General features: G+C 39.6%; 1 protein-coding gene across 1 annotated transcript; it reads right to left on the bottom strand.

Moving 5' to 3' along the window:
* Positions 1-2,614: 2,614 nt before the first annotated feature.
* LOC121524831 lies at positions 2,615-17,005 on the bottom strand. The gene is made up of 9 exons (XM_041810345.1): positions 16,880-17,005; positions 16,634-16,759; positions 13,813-16,147; positions 13,511-13,552; positions 13,097-13,202; positions 12,196-12,290; positions 11,711-11,824; positions 11,360-11,473; positions 2,615-3,584 (listed from the first exon to the last, which is right to left on the bottom strand). The coding sequence occupies exons 2-9, from the start codon at positions 16,757-16,759 to the stop codon at positions 3,367-3,369; spliced, it is 3,150 nt and encodes a 1,049-aa protein (XP_041666279.1). The 5' UTR covers positions 16,880-17,005; the 3' UTR covers positions 2,615-3,366.
* Between the last annotated feature and the right edge of the window lie 456 nt (positions 17,006-17,461).

The following is a 17,461-nucleotide window of genomic DNA, read 5'->3' as shown; positions in this document are numbered from 1 at the left end:
CATCCAAACACATAACAAAAGTGCTCTGCTAACTGGACACTGCGTTAGAACTCTACATTTCAATGAAAAATGAGTCTTACCATCAGTTGCTAATATCAGTCTTCATGATGATATCACTGTAACCTCCAATAAAGCAGTAAATCCAACCATCCTGGTTTTATTTGGACTAGTCCCGAAAAGATAAAAGCTCCACAGCAGATAGTCCGGTCCAGTCCTTCTCTCATTGACGGCTTATCCAAGACTACTTCTGCTAATTAGCGTAGGCCTCTCTCTGTCTCTGCTGCTGCATTGGTGTTTACGAAGCTCACAGCTTTGACACTACTCAAAATCCCTCCATACCGCTGATGATATTAAGCCTTTGGTTAACCAGGAAAACCTCACTTAGATTAAAATTCTGCTTTATGAAAAAGCTCTGGTCAAACTTTCCCTGCAGTCTCCAGCAGTAATGAGCAGGCGCAGTAGAGAGATAGATTCGCTTTGACGTCATTGTGCATATACAATTAGCCATGTGCTTGCCGTCTGAGGAGATGAACAACCCCAGCACCGCAGGACAGTAGATGTAGTAAGATTAGGCAACTTTTAGTTTGTATTAACGCATTCTCGCAACATATTGTGGCAAGCTGTGATGAGGAATGGCGCTAGACAAATTGAATGCGTTTCACAAGCCCTCACGCACTGAGCATGAATAGCTTTCATTTATTTTTTAACACAGATTTACACACACAGTAGGTAGATTTACACAGTAGGCGACTACTTCCTGGATCGCCACAATATCTTCTAGGTTGCACAAAATACAATATGCAAGTATTCAATATTTACTTATCTGGTCATTTGCATGTTTTCTGCCGGACATTTTGACCTGTTATATTTTCATCCGCCGTACTTCCGCCCTTTTTACCGGCCAATGACCGGCAAATGCCGGCTAACGGAAACTCAGCATACAGACAGCCAGAAACTAACGATAACGTTAGCATGTTACTTGCATTGCTGGTGTCAGGGGGTGGCTACGAGGACATGATGGGGAGAGGGCGGCCAAGCTGGATGGTAACTCGTCACTTGTATCTTTATTTAAAATGGCAGGAGTTTCCTCCTCCTGCTCCTCGGAGCGTTTCTCAGTGAATTTAAATAAAACGAGCTGCTTTGCTTTGCCATGTTGACGTTTAATATTAGCTAATAGCTAAAGTTACCGTCTGTGTCAGTCTCGTTGAGCTTGCTGCTTGAAGAGCTTGCGCAGCATTATCATTCACTTCATTGGATCACTTGCTGGTGACGATGCAGCCCGTGGGCAGGCTTCAGAGTCCACATGTGGGGTACAATCCTCTGATTGGCTGAGAAGCTTTCACTCAAAGCTTTCCTCAGGCTGCTTATTGGATGAACAGCCAGAATGAAAACTAATGCTGTGTCCGAAATTACTATGGGCCTGGGTCACAATGGTTGGGCCCGAGCCTAAAATGGGTGGGCCATCGACAAAGTCATTTTCAGAACTTTTCGTAAAAAATTTCAGCCCACTACAGAGCATGTGAGCGGGGTGGAGCGATGAGATCTCCCGCTCCTCGCTCACGGAGCTGTTCCTTGAGCCCGCTCGTCCGCTCAGAGGGGATTCACGCCGCTCTGCTAATTATCGCTCCGCCTTTCACTCAAATCACTCACCGCTCACTCAACGAAAAGACGGAAGCGCATTGCATTCAGTGGATAGGAGAGAAATTAGACACTTTATCTCGTAAAAGACCAAGAAAAAGATACGTCTGTAAATCCTCTCACAGTGGCAATGAAGGTGCTAATCTGTTATTACCATCTTCTCGGTTTCAGACACTGGGAAATACTGATGTTTTTAAAAAATGACGATGGTGTTAATATTAGTATGTCGAGTTGTCGTTCAGTTGCCTACAGAAAACAGTGTTGGCGTCGGAGCAGCTAATTATATACAGATGCATTCTGGGTGAGACATGCTTCAGACGCATGGTGTGAGCGGTAACGGAGCGAAATTGGAGCGGGATGGAGCGCAAGATAAGGTGCCGGTCCAGCTTTTTTGAAAAAAAAAAACAGCTCCGCGCACTGGCCAAAATCCTTCCGCTCGTGCTCCCCGCTCCGCTCCGCTCACATGCTCTGGCCCACTACTACAGCTATCTAAATCGGAATTTACTCAGTGATCCTCCCTCCCACTCTCCTTAAATGGACGTGTCAATCTAATAAAAAGGACAGAGCAGAATGCCTGAATGACTAGAAAATGACCGTTAAAAAGAAAAAGGAAGTTAACAGTTAAAGAGATACATGAGCACGCACACACACACACACGCACCCCTACTCGTATTTGTCACTTTGCGGGGCCCCCCACCCATACACACACACACACACACTTACTCGTATTTGTCACTTTGCGGGGCCCCACGTTTTTTACCCAATTGTGGGGCCCACCCTTTCCTTTGGTCCCAGACCACTGTAAAAAAATCAGGCAAGCTTAAAAAAAAATAACAAAATTTTCAGTCACTTTAGGTTAGCCATATTCTAAACTTTTTTCCTGTGCTAATTTTTTAGACCTCTGTAAAAAATCAGGCAAGCTTAAAAAAAATCAACAAAATTTTCAATCACTTTAGGTTAGCCATATTCTAAACTTTTTTTCTCTGTGCTAGTTTTTTTGGTCACTTATGGGACACGTTTCTAGCATTTGTCACTTGTGGGATCCACTTCCACACACACACAGATATTTCTAGTCCTTCTACCTTTGCAGGGACCAAAAACTAGATGGAGATATCAGTTGTTTCTATAGGTTTTTTATTAACAAAATACTGCAAGGCTGCATCAGAGGTTTACATCCTGCATCTTCTCTCCTCACATTGGGTAGACAGGGCAGTGATGATCAAAAAACAATCACCTGCTGAACATGAATCAACTGCTGATTATTACTGTGAGCTTTGATTACAGGAAAGCAGTCTGACAGCTCCTTGTGTTGATAAGAACAAAATATAATAACATAAAAACATGATAACATTGGCAACTTTGACAGCTTTAGTATTTCAGATGCCCTTACTGGAGGTAAAACAGAGCACAAACATGTTTTCAGATGCTCTACAGTCTCAGATATATTAAGTAGATTCTGGAATAAACATTTTAATGTAAAGTGGTTATATTTATGAATACTGCAGCACATTCACTGAATAATTTCAGAAATAAATAGTCAGACTGAGTGGGAAGTTGATGCACCTGAGCTCAGTGTACGTTATAATGCAAGAATCTATTTTATATATATGAGACTTCAGAGAATATAAAAACATTTTCGTGTTCTGTTCTGCCTCCAGTAGGGCTATCTCAAATATTATAGCACTTCCTCCTACAAGCCTATCTTTTACCCTGTACAGAGAAACACTTTCACTCTAACTTTCTTCGCAGAGAAGCAATTCGATTTTTAACAAAGTACTTCACTGCCCTCCAGTCTCGACTCTTCAGGGCTTGAGGTTCTGCAGAGATGCAGCGCTGACAGTCCTCCTTCCCTGGGACTTGGTTCATCAGAATGAATTTCTTTAAATGGCGTTCTACTGCAGCACATTCCTCTGGTGTCCAGGTTCTTTTAACAACAGTTTGTTTACCTAAATGGGCATGAAAAGGACAAGTTACAGAGTTGTAAGAACTTTAACTTCTAACTAGAACTGAAACACTATCAGATTGATTCCATTGGTCATCCAATGAAGTACTGACTTGGTTGAGACCATACAGGACTGTCCCACAGTCAGGAAAAATACATAGTTTTACCAACCATTAAAGGTGTGTAAAAATGGGACTATCAACATCTAACAGTCAATTCTGGAGTGTGATGCTCATTTCTCTGGTGATAACTGTGGAAACAAGTGAAGTTTAAAAATCAATACATGCTTAACTGTTATTTGGTTCCTTCTATGGTGCCATAGAAACAGGCAAAATGCAAAAATCCAAGATGGCAGCGTCCTTGGAGGGGACCCTCCCTATGTATGAATAAAAGGCTTATTCTGAGTTAATTTAAAACATAAATTTAAAAAATGTGTTATCAGATGTCAGCACTAATTTAGATCAATCTACTTATAAATGTTATGTTTCATTTTAACCAAGCTTGTTTTGCTAAATGCTAATAGGCTAAATATTACACACTGCACCTTTAACTAAATACCTCTTGCACACACAACCCCCTAGGTGTCACAGAACTAAAATCTATTAAAGGCCAGGTGACGGAGGGCTTTTAAATAGCTTATCAATGGCTTAATCAAGCCCAGATTTCGAATATTATCCACCCCACTATGTGCTAATAAATGTTCAAAATGCAGAGTATTGTTCATTCATATGCAGACCAAAAAGGCTTCAGTTTTTGTTGTACTCCTACCAGGGTTACAACAGAACAAATTCTTGTTTTTTTTTCAAAACTTCTGACATGTCCCCTTTATCAAACTGATGTCCTTCATTTCCCTGTTACTACAAAAGTCACATAATTAATCCATGAAATAATTCATCAAATAGACACAGCATCTTAAAGGGACCCAAGTTAATCCCATGTCACTGTTCACCTACTGGGTGTGCAGTGTTTCCACTGCCATGCGCAAAACATAATTTGCCCACTTGCCCAGAAAGACTTAACCTGGTCCCCCACACATGAGTTACAGTTGCGTCTACAGAGCAGCAGGTACCTGTGTAGAGTCATTTATAGATCTAATTATGGAGATGTTTGACAGAACTTATAATAAGGCTGTTTTTCTATATGAGGACTTAATATTGATCTAGAAAATCCTTGTGATTTGAGGTCATCAACTGACTTCATAAATTCAATGTTAAGTTTGAGTCTTTTTCCAGTAATTACATAACCAACAAGAATTACATCACAGAGTGCAGCTGTTATAGATAATATTTTTACAAATACAACAGCAGACAAAGTGGAGTGTGGGATACTGATGACAGATATGAGTGACCATCTGCCTCTCTTTGCTGTTTATAAAAACCATGACTGTACTGATATAGCCATCAAAAGGAGATATTCAAAAGAAACAGGTCACAAGCAGCACTGATGACATTAAATGAGGACCTAAAAACAGAAATTGGACATTTTGGAAATATCGATAGGTTTATATGAAAAAACTGTAAAATCCAATGTCTTGCCCAGAAGAATGTGACTGACAAACAAGTGATGGCATAAGGATTGAAAAACTCTTTCAAAAAAGAAAAAAAGTTATTTAGATTCTTTTAAAAATAATAACAAAAGAGGCAGAAAATAGGCATAAGAAATATAAAAATAAGTTAGTATGGATAATAAGAAAACAATAAAAATACTAGCTACATGGGGAATAATAAACAGTATAATAAAAAGCTATATATACTATAATAATAATAATATCTTGAATTTATATAGCGCCTTTCAAGAAACCCAAGGGCTTTACAGGAACACATAGACCTGGACAAACTATGTGAAGGTAGGATGAGTGTAAGGGTGGTTTAGTGAAGACTGTAGGCTGTGGTGAACAGGTGGTGCTTGAGACGTTTTTTGAAAATGTCCAGAGATGGAGCGCTACGAATGTCTGCAGGAAGAGTGTTCCAGAGGGTGGGGGCTGCAGCACTGAAGGCTCTGTCTCCATAGGTTCGGAGTTTGGTTTTGGGCATGGAAAGTAAGCCGGTGTCTGAAGATCGAAGGTTGTGGAATGGTGTGTATGGATGGAGGAGATCAGAAAGGTACTGGGGAGCCAGAGCATGGAGAGATTTGTATGTGAGGAGGAGGACTTTGTAGTTGATACGGGACTTGATAGGGAGCCAGTGGAGGTGGATGAGGGTCGGAGTGATGTGTTGCCAGGGTCTAGTGCTACTAGTCAACTTCTGGTGACCTCACATCCAATGCCTGAGTTACTTACTCCACTCTGCCGGGCCGAGAAGTTAAATAGCCCTATTATACTTCAACAAATGGAAACCAGACTACAGAGTCAGAGCAAATTAACAGAATACTTAAACACAACAACAATAAAACCCGAACAAAAGCGAAGCGCGGCGTGAGCATTTAAGAGATCCAAGAGTCAGACCAGAGGCAGCGACGCCAGCAGCACTGCAACAGCATTCATCCCCACAGGAGACTAACAAGCATGCTAGTGGAGTATTGGAGATGCTAACCGAACTAAGGAGCCTCCAACAAGAGAATAACCACTCTTTCAAAGACACTAAAGCCTCACTCGAAAGACTCGAATCATTGGTGAGTGCGATAAAACAGAGAATTGATATGCTGAATGAAAGAATCACCCCAACGAAGCAAAGGGTGAGTGAGACGGAGGACAGGAGCACACAGCAGGAGAGGACATTGGCACACCTGCTCAGAAAGGAGGCTAGTATAACAGCTAACATCAATCATTTGGACAGTGCTCAGAGATGCAATAATATCAGAATTTTCCAACAGAGAATCTGCGGAAAGAGAAAACATCCACGCATTTCTAGTTGACTTTTTACTTTCCTCATTAAAACTCCCTGACAATCTCGACATCAACATAGTGAGAGCTCACAGATCAGCTGCAACAATGCAGAGGGGGCTGAGTGCCCCTCCACGACTGGTAATCATACGTTTTACTGACTACAGAGTAAAACAAACAATATTACCGCAGGCTTGGGAGCAGTGGACCATCCGGTTCCAGAGTCTGAATGTCTACTTTGATCACAACTACTCAGTGGAAGTTCAAAGAAAGAGAAAAACATTTAGAGAGGTGATCAAAATGTTGAAGAGGAAAGACATCAAGGCACACTGCCTTTACCCAGCCCTGCTTTAACTTTTTTTGGACTCTGGTACAAGGATCTTCGCTCTATCGGGGAGGCCCAGCCAACTCCGACTGAACTGGAGATCAACAAGGAGGTTTCTGACCAGGACTTACTTGAGAGGGATCAGCAGTATTTAGGATGGACAATACAGAAGGTACGAGGAAAATCTTTGGCTCATCAATCAATCCATGCAGGTACCAACAATCATTCAGAAGGGGCACAAGAACCACCTTCATTATGACTACGGTTCCTTAACTCGCTTCAAGGTCCCCAGACACACACATTGGTGAGCACTTGAGATCACATGGTGAGACATTTGTTGTAATAGAGACATTAAAGAATAATGTTAAGTTTCAGGGCAAAATCCAGACTCCCCTCATCTTATTTTAGGTGGAGGGTGGAATGCTATAAACCGGTAAATGAGAATAGACCTGGTGAGAGGACAATACCTCAGGAAGCCACAGCGAGCATGCAGAAGAGCGATGCCCACCCAGCAACATGACAGACTTTTTAAGTGATGGTTTGTTGCATTTTTACTCATTGTGCACCACAGAGAAATTGAATTTTCTGCCCAAAGTACAGCAGGGTTGGGCTGACATAACTAATATTAAGGAGTCTGTATATTTTGTATATTTTCTTAGTCATCCCAATGGTTTTTTGGAGGTCTTTTTATCAAAGAGGGCACTTAGGGTTGTTTTTTTGTGTGTGTTTTATGTGATGGCAGACATGTTTAAAATATTTCACAATAAAATGTTTTACATTCACATGTATGGAAACCAAACAGAGTATGTTTTCAAGGGTACACAATAGCCACCCCAGTATCGATAGCTTTTTGCGTCAAAACAGGACGCAGAACTAGAAGAAAGCTCTAGCTCTCATGCACCTTTTCTGCCGAATAGGATGGACCTGGTTTTTCAGGGCAGGGCAAAGAAAGGGATCATTGCAATCCATCAGCTATTTGAAGGGTGTAATATTAAATTATTTGAAAGATAAATATGGGCTCAGCCATAAGGACCATTTCAAATATTTACAAGTCAGAAGCTATCTCATGTCACATAAAGATTGGGATGCATTAAGAAAAACACCGGCCCCACTGGAATCAAAATGAATTAGTTCCATCTTAGAGAAGGACAGCGTTAAAATAATATCAAAAGTGTATAAATGTTTGCAATCTTTTATAACAGGGAATACTTCAGAAATTAAGGAGAAATAGGAACCGGAATGAAATGCGATTATTGAGGAAAAAGACTTGGAGGAGGTGTGTGAGAGAACCCATAAAATCACCAACAGCCCAGCCTGGAAAAAAATTTAGTTGGAAACTGTTAATAAGATTTTTTAGAACAGCCAATATTGTTTCTAAATATGATCAAAGAATAACAAATTTATGTTGGAGGGATCAAATTGGAGACCATACACATATCTTCTGGAAGTTCTTAAGATTGAAATCTTGTTTGCAAAGTATCCACTCAGAGATACTATCCATCTTAGGCATTGATTTAACCCTAGACCCTAGGTACTATATTATAGGCTTGACCCTAGTGGGATTGGTAAATAATCAGAAAAATTATGTATTGCATACACTCTTACTGATTGCATGGAAGATGATCACCTTATCTTGGCGTAACCCACACCCTCCCACAATACAACAATGGCATAAAAAGATAGTGTCCATATAATCAATGGAAAAAAATAACAGCTAAAACACAATTGAATTTGATTTTTTTTTTTTGAAAAGATGGAGACCTATAATTAACTATCTCAAACTATCAACGTGACTCCTCTATGTCTGTACTTACTACTAATTGAATGCAGGGTATTTATCCTGTTGAAGGATGAATGAAATGAGATTAGCCCACTTGCTCAATTACGAGTTGTTTTGCCTCTATTCACTTGTTTATTTTGTTTTATATGTACCTACATGTAGGCACATGTGTCTATGTGTTGGTATGCACACCTGTGTGTATTAGGGATGTAACGATATGAAAATTTCATATCACAGTTATGTGACCAAAACTATCATGGTTATCATTATCATCGCATTGTTGAACTGTGCTCAAAATGTTCAGAAAGTACTGCTGCATGCCCACTCTGTAAATAAGGGAAAAGCAAATGTAATAGTATGAATTATAATCTGCAGAGCAGTGTCTGTTCAAACTGCACATGCACACCCGCTTCTGAGAGAGCTGCTGCTGCTTCTCCATGAATTAAGCAGTATCACTGTGAGTTTTTTAAAGTGTGGTAATCAAACACAGTTTTGACGATAATTAAAATTTGAAATGGTAACAATAACCGTCACAAATTTTATCACGGTTTATCGTTATACTAACCTTGCAAAGCAGATGGACACGCCCGTTTCCTTGTTTTTCACTGGTGAATCCATCTTGTTAAGCACCCATCTGAAACGTTTGGGCCCGATTAAAAAGTGACAGGACCAATCAGCGACAAGGGGCAGTGCTTTCAGGCGCAGCAGAGTCGTGACGTTAACAAGCAGCAGCAAGAGCTGGTGCAGTTATGGAGGAAGAGATTAGCGTGGATGCTGCTAAAGCGCCAGTTTATCAGAACTTGACATTTCTTTGTTAAAAGAAGAACAAAGAACAGCAGTGAGTTGTTTCTTTTAAAAAACGACAAAAGTCGAGTACTTACATGACTACAGTCGCCATGTTTCGCGTTAATCCTTAGTAGCTGCACACGCGCAGCTTGATAACTGCTACGTCACGTGTTTTGTTTCTCTTACTGGCCCGTAGAGATGCGACAGACAGAACGTTCATCCAATCACACTCCGAGTTTTTTTCAACTCCTCTGCCTTTTCTCAGACGTTTCCTATTGAAGCTGTGTTTCACACATCCATCTGGCATGTCAGGTTATCGTTATACCAGTTATCGTTACATCCCTAGTGTGTATATGCATATGTACTTGTGTATATGTATACGTATATGGGTGCTAGCTTTGAATCAAGATTGGAAATTTGTTAACTGAGACCAAATACATGATGACCTATCTTTCCTTATTTATTTAATCATCTCTGTGAGAGGAGTCAGTTTATGGAACAAGCTGGACAGAGAAACCAAAGAAACTAAATCAAACTTCATCTTTAAAATTAGAATAAAAACCATCATGTTAAGAAGATCTGATGAGATCTTGAAGCAAAGTTTGGTTCTGTCTCTGTAGTATTTTTGGATTCATTTTTTTTTACCTTCTTTTCCAGATAAAGTGTAGGTTGAATCCATGTTTCTTATAGAGGGAAGTGAGGGCTTCTTTGGCCCTGCAGCTATTTGATTTAAAGTTTTTGTGTTTTATTATCTACATTGTTAATTACTGTCTGGTAAAAAGGGGGCTGATCATATAAGCTTATTCTTCTTTCTGCTCCTTTTCATTTATTATATTGCTTTTTGCTAGTTTGTATTGAAGTGCTTGCCTTTATTACTAAAAAAAATAAACACTGAAATAAAACAAAATGAAATTCAGCACAGGTGGGGCAGGTAAACTGAGTAGGCCTTAAGTAAGCTATACTGTGTTAAATATCAGAAGAAATTAGACTGATAAAATGATGTTGTCCAGGTTAAAGTGATTACAAACATGTTTCCAGATCTATGGCTCCTAGTTAGAATGTAGCTGAGGGATCTCTGGTTTTAAACTCCTGTAACTGGTTTTTTAATCTGACTTACAGCCATGTGCTTTAGTTACTTAAAGCACAACAAAGATGAGACTGCAAATACCAGACTAACAGAGACTCAACAGAGAATTTCCCCAAAGCATGCAGATCATATATATTAATAGGAGTCATCAAGTGAATTTATTATTTATTTTCTGAAAGTGAAGCTAATTTGTGTATTTCTTTTTACTGCATCAGGTAGAGATAACTGTAAATCCAATAAGTTTAACATGTCTAACAACATTTTATTACATTGGGCATGTCCAAGATGGTGACATTTAGTGAGCTTTTATTTATTATTATTTTCCTTGATTCAGAGATTCTTAATATCAGTTAAAAACTTGGGAACAAAATGTTCAAAGCTGTTTTTATTTTTCAAGATGGAGGATTTTACAGATAATTAATAAATCTGTTTATCCCACAACTCACCACAGTTCTCCCAGCTTTAAATATATGCATATTTAGGATATTCCTCCTCACCTGTGGTTTTCACAGCCTTAAAACTTGATCATGTAATAGAAAGCCATGTAGCCTCTGTGATACCATGATGCAGATACCAGAGCTTCAAGCTTGTCTATAAATCACAATCACATTCACAATCCGCAACTACATGAAATTTAAATGCGTTTTTCCTGTTAACACAGAGTTTGTGGGTTTGCATATCTGTTCATACACTATTCTGATGAATTTGCTGACTTTTGCAGTGAAAAGGAAATTATGATCAATTATTTCATTGGAAAACATGTCAGAGTTATTAAAAAAAACAACATATTTTGTTGAGAATTAAATTTAGTGGATATAGTTCCTGCACCTCTGATTGCAACAGATAGTTACAGGCTAACTTGGTCTGATAGAAGTTAGCTTTTTCACTGTACTCCATCTATCTAGCTTACTACACACTAGGCACTGAAGTTGCATATTAAATGTCGCACAGTCAAATAACCTGCCGTGTTCTTAACGTACCTCTCTTTTTTGAAAACCTTGTCTGGTTTTGGGCAGACGCTGTAGAGGTCCTCTCTTGTAGTGATGCGGTGCTGGCCTCATCTTCTGATTCCTGAGCTTCTGGTATACTGCCATCTGGTCAGAGAAAATAGTTACAAGACAGCTATAGACTAAAATATGAATATGAAGTAGCTCTTGGTAAGCTGGCTGCATTTTTGTCTGTCATGCATACCTCATTTTGTCATTGCGACAACTATAAAATTGTAGTAATAGAGAGTAAAGATTTCATATAATTTGTACATGGTGCCTGTGTCTTTAACAGATAAACAGGCAGAATTTGTCCATTAACCTGCCTGATTCTTCTTAGCTCACCTCTAGTTTTTGCAGAGCTTCTCTGGTTTTGGGCAGATGCTGCAGATGTGCTGTCTGGCAGTGGCGTCACACTGTCCGCATCTTCTGACTCCTGTGTCTCTGTAATGCCAGCAACTGGGTACAAAGAAAGGCCATTTTTAAAAAGGAACCATGCAATGAGGAGGCCACTGAGACCTTGCAAGACAATGATTGCACTGACTGGGAAGTGCTCATCTCTCAGACAAGTGTGGAGGAAGCTATTGATGTTCTCACAAATCATATTATCTTTGTAAACACAGGGTTATTGTATTAAAAGTGATGATGATAAGAATCCAGGACCACTAACAATTTGAAAGACACAAAAAAAATTAGCCTTTGCTTCAGGACACAGGACTGAGGCTGAACTTATTTAAGGCAGGCTAAATAATGAAATAATACAGGAATTTTAAGACAAAGGTTTGCAAGAGACCAAAACCAGGGATGTCTTGAAAGGTGTGAAGACATACTGGCTTTCCAAACACCGAAGTCCAACATACGCGCAGCTTCGAACTGGAGTGGGAGGAACTGAGTACCAACCTCGTGTACAATGTGCCTGCTTACACTGATATTTGTAGAGTTTTCAACCAAGGGATATTGAGGGGGTGCTCAAGAGAATACACGTGAATAAAGCCCTGTGCCTGACAATATAAGCAGATGCCTTTTGGAGCTCGACTATAACTGACACTGAAGGTAAAAAGCTATAAAACTAAGCATTTTTAAGAGTGTATGTATGTAGATATCTTGGCAACCAAATCAACGACAAGCTTATTTTGAAGAGCAGCAGTAAATGCTTTCACTTTCAGTAAAGAGTTTTTGGGCCAGTCAAAAGTATTCTGAGCTTTTCATGGATGCTTTGTGGAACCTTTACCAACCCTTTAACAACCCAGTGTGGTTTGGAGCAACAAGTGCTGAACTGAAACCCTTGAACAAGATTGTGAGGACTATGAACATCAGACAGGGACAGGAGCCTCTCTGCAGCATCCACAAGAGACTTACAGGAAGACCTCATAAATTGCAGTAGGAAACACATACCTAACACCCACTAGGCCCCCCATGTACTCTGTGCATCTATATAGTTCCTTGTCACTCAGACTAAAAGGATTTCTTCCTCTACCCTTAAGCCCCTGCTAACAACACAATAACCTTTGCACCTACTTCTGCACCATTAAGAGGGCTGTTGTAGAAATGTGCATTTTTTTAAATTTATGAATAAAGAGTTATTTAAGGTCCTTTAAGAATTTTACAAACACAACATATTCCATAGATGACCTAAGTGATAACTGGTTTGTGTTTGTTGAATTTGTTTTATCTGTAAACTGTACGAACCAAGTTCCTCTTGTTCCCCATGAATAAATTCAAGAAGCTTACCTCTTTTTCGCAAACTCCCTCCTTTGGTTTTGGGCAAAAGTCCTTTCTTGTAATGACGTGATGATGGTCTCATCTTCCGACCCCTGGCCTTCTGCCATGCTGGCATCTGGCAACAGAAAAAAGTTAAAATAAATAAACAAGACAGAACTAGCTTTCAGTAAGCTGACTGCATTTGATCCTTTTCTTCATGATAATTTAGTATATAGGGTGAGTCTATAAAGTCACCAAATATGTTAAAGCTCTAAATGTTGTGTGATATCATCTCTTTTCCCTATTTCCAAATGTGCATTCCCAATAATTGACATTAAGTAGGGGAACCTGCTGTCATTGTATAGCCAAAGAAGATATAGACCCAAACATTCTAATCAAATGACTGATAATTCATAACCAGTGTCAAAAATGCCTCACACATACCTTCCATGTCCTCTTGTGAACAAGCTTCAATTTCAACAGTCTCTGAAACGTGAATTGACAAAATACTGTATGAATGAGCTGGACAGCTGAAAGTGTAGTGATCCACCTCTGACAATCAAGAGTACAACAAGGGGAACATAAACAGCTAGACTGATTAAATAAACAGTTAAATTTAAATTGTGCCGTTATAGTCAAACTCTAACCACTACAAACTTGCCCTGTTCAAACCTCTGTCCCTTACAAAAAAAAAAAAAAATTATATATATATATATATATATGATTATGAATATATGACTAAGTACCATTTGGATCGATGTGAATTTCATCCAAGCTCTTTCCTTTGTATTTGCCTAGCTTTCCCTGCTCCAATGCCAGAAGAACTTTGCTTATTTTGGCGAGCTGGAGGGTCCCCTCTGGAAGGCGGTAGTGCTTTCTGTGTACATCAATGTTATGCCCAAGGAAATCTGCCAGCTGGTCAAGTTCTGTGTTCTTCAGATTTAGAACAGTAGAGAGTGTTGCAATGTGCTTCCTGAGTTTTGTTGAGGTCAGAGCTTTGGGATTTTTGATATCACTACATTCATGCACTAACTGTCTTATGCAGTCAGAACCCCTGAGGTGGTGGACAGAATGAGGCAATGCAAACAAGAAACCATTTTCAGTCAGTACCCCACATTCTTCTCGCTTCTCAACCAGAGTATCAAGAGATTCCCTCATGAGTGGAGTGAGGAGAACAGGAACTTTCCTTCCTCTCTTTCCAACAATGGTTATCCGGACAAAATGTTTGCAAAGCTTCTGCTCAAGTTCTGTAAGGGCCAAGTTAACATCTTCATGCGTTTCTGATAGGTCTCTTGACAAGTACACAGACAAGGGCATTTTGGATACCTCTCCTTCTCTCCGTCGGTTGAAGAGGATAACTTGTGCCAGCGTCACTTTTGCCAGGTCTTTCCAGTTTGAGGGGGAAACCTCTTCTTTCAGGGCATCTAAGTGTTGCTGTTGTTTTTCAGACAACTGGGCATGAAGACTTTGGACATCCTGTGTGAATGGTAAGAGTTGAGGAGAATTCCACTTCGACTGGTCGAGCTGAATCAGTGCTTGGCTTGCAATGTCAAATTTCCAGCTTTCTTGGTATAGCTGTGCAAATTCCTCAGCGTCTTGGACTGTTTCTTTATCTCTAGCCTTCAATCCTTCAGACTTCTTAAACATGGCCAAAGCAAGCAAGCTGTGTCCAACTTTGCGAGCCAGTGATGGACATTTATATTTGCCTGTTTCATCACTGAATCCAGCTAAGCATCTTGCAGCAGTGACAACATGAACATACTTTTCAGGTTTTATAAGTTCTTTTATAGTCTTCGCTGGTGCAACTTTTTTTGCTGCCAGTATCAGCCTGCCAAGCTCCCTCAGCTTTTGTCGAATATGCTGGTGTTGGCTGATTACCCTTTCGTTCTTCTTGAACAGTCTGTAGCCGTACTCCAGAAGGTAGCGGTCTTTCTTTACAGCTATTGCAATCTCGTCTTGATTCATATCATTCAAGAACTTCCAGTATGCATCACTAAATCCAGGAGGAGCTGGTTCAGCAAAAGCACACAGTGTCTGGATCCTTGTTTTACCTGGTTTAGATGTCTTGTCCTGAGGCTTGAATTTGCAAACCTGAAAATGTCGCCACATGACTCGTTTTGTAAACAGTCCATAGCAGTACACACAATGTAGAAATTTTTGTCCCTCAGTCTTTTTCTTTGGCTGCTTGAATGGTATTAGCTTTCCTTTCTGGCTCTCCAAAACTTCAGTGTTATGTTCAAAGTTTCCTTTGTTTCTGATTAAATCTAAGTGCAGTCGTCTTTCTTTTGAGTTTTTTGGAAAACTGAATGCTTTTGAAACGTCAATTTCATCATTGTGGCTACGTAACAAATGTCTTGACATTTTTTGAACTACTTTTTTACAATAAAAGCAGTGATGCTTCTTGTTATACCGTCTTGAACCATCCTCCTTCTTCAAAACTGGATTAACATAGACAGATGCATTGTTTTCATGGTTTTCAAGCTCATGCTCATCAGTACATGTTTGCCCCACCTTCTCTTCATTCATACAAGTGCTTTCAGCAGGACCATTGTTTGTTTCAAAGCTGCTGCTCTGACTGGAAGACTCAAACCCCCTCTGACTGGAGGATTCAAACTGGCTCTGGCTGGAGGACTCAAACTGGCTCTGGCTGGAGGACTTGAACTGGCTCTGACTGGAGGACTCAAACTGGCTCTGACTGGAGGACTCAAACTGGCTCTGGCTGGAGGACTTGAACTGGCTCTGACTGGAGGACTTGAACTGGCTCTGACTGGAGGACTCAAACTGGCTCTGGCTGGAGGACTCAAACTGGCTCTGACTGGAGGACTTGAACTGGCTCTGACTGGAGGACTCAAACTGGCTCTGGCTGGAGGACTTGAACTGGCTCTGACTGGAAGACTTGAACCTATCCTTACTGGAAGACTTGCATCTTTTTGGAATAGTAGATACTTTTTTCATATTCTTATTTGCCATGGGTATTTCCAAGCTGCAGTCACTGTCTGTGCTCTCCTCCATGGGACCTGGAATATACTCCTCTCCACTATCTGCACTTGAGGCATCTGATCCTACAAGAATCTTTTGCATCTTGAGAAGAAAAAGAAAACCTAAATTAATAACTCAACCTCCTCCCTCCCTTATACCAAATATGATTAAAATGTATAACTGTCTAGGCAGTTTAATATGTGTTAAAATTATGTTCATTCAGAGTGGTATGAGTAAAATTCAGGGTGCTTTCAGTCAAGAAAATTCACATATTAAGAGAAACGCTGTTACGTTACATCAGACTAAGGAAGCCAAATTTAAAAAGAATTGACTTATAAGTTTATATTATAAAAAAAAAACACAAATCTACTACAATATTAGGTAGATAACATTAATAACTTAAAAAATTGAATAAAAATACCTTCAAACATTAAACTCACAAGAGCAATAGACATGCTCATTGATGATAGTCTTTAAGACTGCATCATCCATAAGCATGTCTGGAACTTCAGTAAGGGAACTCTGTTTTAAGTTTGGGGGGCACGATCCTCAAAGTGATTACCCAGAAAAAGTAGCTAGGAGACTTACAGGATGGACGCAGCCTCTCTTTGGCCTTTGTGAAGCCATCTCAGACTTAGACCAAGTAGATGTGTCCTCTGTAATGTCATCACTTGAATTGTAGAGGGCATCAGAATATTTGGATACTTTTCTCATCTGTAAAAAGAGTGTGTGGTCAGCCTTTTTCACTAACCATCAAAATAAATGACAGTTGACAGATTTAGAGGGGAAAGGTCTGTCACTTAGTTATTGGCATTTAAAGTGTCAGGGTCATACCTGAATGCTTTTTGCCCTTCTCAGCTTTGGAACAACTTCAATGTCTGATTGCACATCAGAATAATCCTTTATAGAATCCTCATAATCGGTGTCTTCCACAATACTCTCATCTGAATCACTGAGAGGTTGACCAAATCTTCTAATTTATGCATCTACAAAGAGAGTTGTGTTAGGAGGAGGTTATTTATTTTTGTTTAGTTTTGCTAACCATTATGTTAGAAGAAAATATTCTAGTTATGTCACAAAAATGGAGTAAATATATCACAATTTGTTTGTCAAATGTTGAAGTAAGAATTAAAAAGGCACACCCTTGGCAGAAATGTACTGGAATGTTTCAGAAAATATGAATGAAAGCAATAGCAATATTTACAACTAAAATGGCAGCACCTACAAAAAAAAAACAACAACACCAAACTCACCAACTAGAGCAAAAGACATGTAATCATGACTATCTGACCAATTATATCGTTGCCTTCTTAGAATAATTGCCTAAGTCATTTTTGACAAAAATGATTTTATTTGGAATAAATCAACTCCTTATGATGCTGCCCACCTCTGGTAAAATCGTCTACATCCTCAGTT

This window comes from Cheilinus undulatus, linkage group 17 (assembly GCF_018320785.1).
Source record: "Cheilinus undulatus linkage group 17, ASM1832078v1, whole genome shotgun sequence".
Classification (NCBI taxonomy): domain Eukaryota; kingdom Metazoa; phylum Chordata; class Actinopteri; order Labriformes; family Labridae; genus Cheilinus; species Cheilinus undulatus.
Note: the sequence above shows the minus strand (reverse complement) of the source record. Positions and strands in the feature narration are given on the sequence as shown.